General features: G+C 42.5%; 1 protein-coding gene across 1 annotated transcript in view; it reads left to right on the top strand.

The window, feature by feature from the left end:
• The first annotated feature begins 367 nt into the window (after nt 1–367).
• Nucleotides 368–6,000, top strand: part of SH3BP5 (SH3 domain binding protein 5) — a 59,023-nt gene continuing 53,390 nt past the window's right edge. The window contains exons 1-2 of the mRNA XM_054019743.1: nt 368–494; nt 3,135–3,197. Of these exons, the coding sequence (XP_053875718.1) occupies nt 417–494; nt 3,135–3,197 (141 nt within the window). The 5' untranslated portion in view covers nt 368–416. The remainder of the gene's footprint in view (nt 495–3,134; nt 3,198–6,000) is intronic.

Genomic DNA, 6,000 nt, shown 5'->3' with positions numbered 1-6,000 from the left:
CGCGTGGCGAGGACAGCGGCCCGATGGGAACCCTGCCTGCCGAGCCAGCAGCGCGGCGCTTTGCCGAGCGGCCCTGCCGCTTGCCCCCCTTCCGCAGCCGCACAAAGGAGAAGCGAGAACGCAGCAGGCGGCTGCCAGGTGCTGTCAAGAACACGCGGGGCCGGGCTTTTCTGGGGGCGGCGCTTGGCACCGTGGGGGTGGGGAGGCTGCTTTCGCCCGCTGATTTGGCAGCCCGGCCGGGGGGCCGGGCCGAGGCCGGCGGGCGGGGGAGAGGCGGCGCCCGGCTGACAGCGAGCTAGCGGCAGGCAGGGGGCGTGGGGAGGCGGATTTCCTCAGCGCGGTCGCCGACACCTCCCCGGGGCCCCTTTCCCCGCGCGTCGCTGCAGAGGCAGGTCCGAGCTTGGCAGCCCGGCCCCATGGAGCCCGCGGGCCGGAGGAGCCGGCCCGAGGAGGGGGATTTCCCCGAGGAGGAGGAGGTGGACCCCAGGATCCAGGTGAGGCAGGAGAGCGAGGCCCGGGGATGCTGCCGGGCGGCGGCACCCGGGGAGCCGGTCCCGGGGGCTGGCTCAGCCCCAAGCCCGCACGCGTTGGGCGGACAATGCCTAGTCTCTGCGCCCGGAGCCATGGGCCTCATCACTGGGGTGGGACGGTCCTGCACGGAGCTGCGATCGCAGAGCGGAGGGGGGAATGCTGGTTTGGGGGAGGGGGGGTGTCACTGCGTTTGCTCCCCATCCCTGCACAGGTCTCCCATAGATCTCCTCCGTGTTACCCTCTTGCTACTCCGCCCCCCACCCGATGGGGCGTGCAGCCGCTGTGCATCTGCCCGCTGAGCTCATTAGGTTTCTACTGGGGTATTTCTGCGGATGGGTGGAGAGGCTGCTGGAGCACCGGGTGCCTGCCTGCTCCCCCTCGGGAGAGGGGGTTTAAAAGACCCCCTTTTGAGCAGCCCAGTGTGTGCGCTGGAGACAAGCCACCCCCCCCCCCCCCCCCTGATAGGCAGCATCACTGAGGAGGCTTTTCTGAACCTTCCAGGACTTAAAGCAACCTGGCCCCTTTCCAAACCCAAGGGGAAACCTCCTGTGATATTATGCACAGGCTGCAAGAATACCTGAAGAGTGGTTTCTGCGGTGCACACAGACAAGACAATGCAACTGTGATTTTCTTCGGTACCATTCGTACAGGGCGTCTTTCAAAACGCTGTACAATAGTTACAAGACCAGAGCTGAATCATTTGTGGCTTGGCCGTTAAGTAAGATTGGGTTTGGGGGTGGGGAACAAAACATGTTTGAAGCTGAGACCTGAAATAAGGTTGTTGGAGGGGGTCATGGTCTCTCTTAGCTTGGTGCCTGCAGCTGAGCAAGGGCATTTGTGAAGTTGTATTAGTATGATTTAAGCTGTTCATGCTGGTTGTTTAAGATTATTATATTTTCCATTAAAATGTTCTGTGCCCTTCCCTTTTTTAAATTAAAATTCTGACCCTGATTTTTTTTTAATCACAACAAAAAAAAATGCAAAACCTTTTCTGTAAACCTATAGGGAGAGGATAAAACTCTTAATAATAATAATAATAATAATGGTGGGATTTTAATTAAAAAGGAAAACACAGGCTTGAAATACAAAATGTTACTTTCTTTTTACCTGTGATTTTTTTAAATGCTCTTGAATCTTTTTTTGAACAAAGTTCCCCATCTTTCTCCCCTCCCCTCAAATTCATGCCCTGATCTATTGCTTGGTGGAAAGAGCAGTATGGCCCTAATCCCGCAAAGACCTACACCCAGGCTTAATTTTATGCCCTGAGTACTCCCTTAGTGGATTACTGGCTGTGTGTAAAGTTAAGCACATGTAGAAGTCTTTGCTGGATCGGGCCTATACCTGTCATTACTCTTGTCTTCTGTATCTCTTTGCCAGATCTGTACAGATTTGTAGCAACATTTTCAGATGTGGGTGGCTAAAGATAAGTCTGATCTTGCAAACACTTCAGCAATGTTTAAGTGGCCTGATTTTTCAGAGACTGAGGCGCACTATCTCCCAATGACTGAAATTTTGTCTTTGGGTTCTTTTTTATTTGGAATATGACTATTTATCTAATCAACACTGGGAGTTTGATTGCGTGCTATTAATGAAATTGTGGTGGGGGTTGTTTTTGTTTTTTTTGGTCATCTGGCTAAATAAATGTCTGTTGCTTTAACATTTATAGGGCAAAACCTTCTTACCTAGATAACAAAGCAGTAATTTGAAATGTGTATTAAAACCTGCTATTAGAAAAAATAAAAACAATGGTCTTTAAAGTCTGAAATCAAATCTGACTTCTGTGGGTAATAAAGCTATATTGTTAGAACTAACATCTTTTCATTGTGACCAGATTAATTAATGTAATTTGGTGGACAGTCACTCAATAGTTGATCAATTCGTGGTGTGGGTCCTTTAGTACAATTCAACATTGAGGGCCAAATTCTGATACTTCTGTTGCAGAAAGAGGGTATTGTTGTAACTGCTTCTAATGTATTGTGAAATGAGTCCCTTTTTATGCTTGCTGTCTTTGCATGTGCCTGTTTCTGTTACAGTATTGACACTATGTTCTAATCCTTGTCTTTGTGCCTTTGTCTGTGTATATACCTCCTTCCCTACCACTGTGAAGACAAATGGCCTTGTGTTAAAAACTGTCTTACTGGGAACTAGCTGACATTAGTCACATTCTTTTAAGATACAGATTGTATTCTTATTTAGTATTAATAAAAATGACATTACTGTAAGCAAGAACTGTACTTCATTAAAACTAGAATATAAGTGAAGTTTCTCAGCTTGTTTTTCTTTTTCCTGAGTAGCTGAATGCTGCAACTAGGTGGTAAACTCACAGACTTCTAAGGCCAAGAAGGGACCATCCTGATAATCTAGTCTGACCTGAGGCACATTGCAGACCACAGAATCTCACCCACCCACTCCTATAATAGATCCATAACCTCTGGCTGAGTTCCTCCAAATGTCTCAAATCTCTGTTTTCATTTAACATTCCAGCCAGAGCCCTAATGTGCTTTCTTTGGGGGATGCCAGATGACATTTAATAGAACCTTTCCTTCTCCATCATGTTGGTGTCTGATTACTCAATGCATGCCTGTGTTTTTGCTCTTTTCTAGGGGGAACTGGAAAAGTTAAATCAATCCACGGATGACATCAATCGAAGAGAAACTGAACTTGAGGTACAGAGCTGCTTCTCATACTGTCCTTTTGTATAAACAGGCTTCTGTGAGAAACATCTTTATTTTAATGGGATTGTCCAATTCTCTGTGATAATTTGACACCAGGGACCTGATGAATGACTCTGAAACAGTAGATATCTGGGTTTGAGCTGAAGTGGGTCAATTGTAAAGAGATGCTGTGAGATTAAAAAACACATTTAAAAAGAGAATTTCTTAGTTTAGATGATTGAAATTATTTTTAAACCATGTTCAATTTCACTGTTTTTTCTAGAGTTTTACTTTTTGTTTTTCATTAATCTTAGTCAGTGAAAATACACCCACTAGCTAGCCCTTCATAATGAAAGTCTCTCCATTTTTTTTTTCCACTAGTCAATTTCACTTATATCTTCACTTTCTGGCTGTCAAGTGGGAAAAAGTTTCTATGTTTGGGTGGCAAATATTGCAAAGAAAGGTGTTAAATCCAAATAAAATGTCTTCATGGATTTTTAAATCCCTGTACTAGGTTCTGTACAACTTTTAAAAACTAGAACTTAATTTTTGTACCTAAACTACCTGCCACTTTCCTTTATTAGCCACCGATGAAAATGAAAGCCTGCAATAGCATAAGATGGCTGTGCAGATGGAAGAAAATCAACATAAAATAAATGATGCAAAAGGATCACTTAATTATATTTCACTATATTATGTAAATCTGTTTAATTCTGGATGTTACATTTCACTTTAATTTTGTAAATGATTATTACGTTTTAAAAATACAACTATAAGCACCTATCCTGTAAATTAAAAATTGTAACGTTTAAAAAAAAAAGGGACTGCCCCAGAATTGTCTCTTTTAGCCCTTAAGAGGTGTGGGCTGAGACAAATATATTTTGGGGTATATCTTTTGCTTTCTGTTGTGACTTCTTAATTTATGGGATAGGTGTCCAGAGCACTGTATGGGTACCTCTAGTTGTATGTCATTATTATTTGAATTTTAAAATACAAGATTACAGTGAAATGTACATTCAGTGTTGAGTAGACTTGCAAAGTTCTGTAGTAAATAAGTGGTCCTTTCACATCAAACACTTATGCTTTTTTCCTCTGTCTGCACAACTATCTTACACTTTTCAGGCTTTCATTTTCTGTCTGTGGCTAATAAGTTTGTAAATCATGAAGAATGTATTGGTGAATATAATTATCAGTGGTACAGAGAGCTACCTATAGGACATGCAGAATTAATAATTCTGCAGTTGAAATATACTTTTAAGTAGCTCTGCAGCTTGATTTTAAATTTCCCAAGTAAGCTTTTAATCCAATATACAATAGTCAGTTCATCTCAACAGCCACCAATTAAATGGTCTTGAGTAGTACTGGCTGTTAGCAAATTTTTTGCTATCTCCTTATTTCATGCTGAGGTACCGAAATTGAATGACATCACTATGAATAGTGGTTTGAATTTCATTAGACCTGTGGTAACCTGTGTCGACAGCATATTATACCAGAGGTGGAATAGTAGTATTGAACCACAACCTGTAAACGCTTATACATGTGATAGTCCCCACTGAGTGGGACTACTCACCTGGCTAAGTTATTCATGTGCTTAAGTGTATTCACAACCTACTAGAAACTTGTTGCTACTGTACTTAGTCTGGTTGAACTATGCTTGAAGCAAACTTGCTGAACTCTAAAGCTTAAATTCACCCCTGATCTACTGGCACCTTTGGAATTAAATAAGAGATACATTTTGACAAAAGGGTTAACACAATTTCTGCCCCTTCCCCTTATTTATTATAAGAAATAGTCAATTTTAAACATCAAAGGAAACAATTGTCATAGGCTTCCTGCCTCTGCTGTGAGTAGACACTCGCTAGGGTATGTTTGTAATGCTTACTGCAAGCAGCGTTTGACGGAATTCTTATTGACATTGTGTCTCTGTGAAAGTTTCTCCTTATTACATAAACTGGCCTCAATGTAAGATTAGGCAATCAAATAATCTTTGATCCCAGAATTTTCATTTTTCTTGATCTGTTTAAACTTGTGACAGTTGACTGTCACAAGCAAGTAATTGCTAACATTTTATGTGCACAATGACAAAATTGGTCAATGTAAAATAAATATATATATATATATAATATAATATAATTTAGAACTCCTAAAAAATTATACTTGGAAAACCCTAATATTCACACTAAATAACAGGAGAAAAAAATCTACAGAGGTGCCTCGTAGGCATAAATTTGTTCGTCTCTAAGGTGCCACAAGTACTCCTGTTCTCTCTGGGGAAGAGATGATCTCAGTCCTAAATTTGAGAGTGTCATTCTACTTCAAGGATCCTTCAAAAGAGGGTGAAAACCTGAGAACATTATGTTCAACTGAACGGCATTTGGAGCTTTTGTTTGTTACCTGAGTGAGAGAAGACACCCATTCAAAACGTATCTGTTGCTGCCTCTTCCTAGTTTGGGACAGCAGTTTCTGCTGCTGTTGTAGAAATGACCTGGTTAAATATTTAGATGACAAGAGAAAGATGACAGAATGTTTCAGCTTAAACAGACAGTGGAATTATATTTATCCTAGTTCTCCTTTCACTTTTCAAATTTGCCAGCTACTACCCTAACAACTTCAGTGAAAGTGAACATAGACCCGTATCGCCATTGAAAACAATGGGTCTCCGCACAAATGCAGGAGTCTGTGCAAGCAGATCTCACTGCAGGTTTGGAGCCTTAGTTTGTTCTCCTTACTAGCTGGAGTCTTGCATGTTTCCTCCAGGATTCAACCCTTGCAGCTGTGACCTTTCCCAGACTATCAGCCAAAAGAAAGGGCATAC

The sequence above is a fragment of the Malaclemys terrapin genome, chromosome 2 (assembly GCF_027887155.1).
Source record: "Malaclemys terrapin pileata isolate rMalTer1 chromosome 2, rMalTer1.hap1, whole genome shotgun sequence".
NCBI classification, from domain to species: Eukaryota; Metazoa; Chordata; order Testudines; family Emydidae; genus Malaclemys; species Malaclemys terrapin.
The sequence above is the reverse complement of the archived record's forward strand: the minus strand, read 5'-3'. Positions and strand labels throughout refer to the sequence as shown.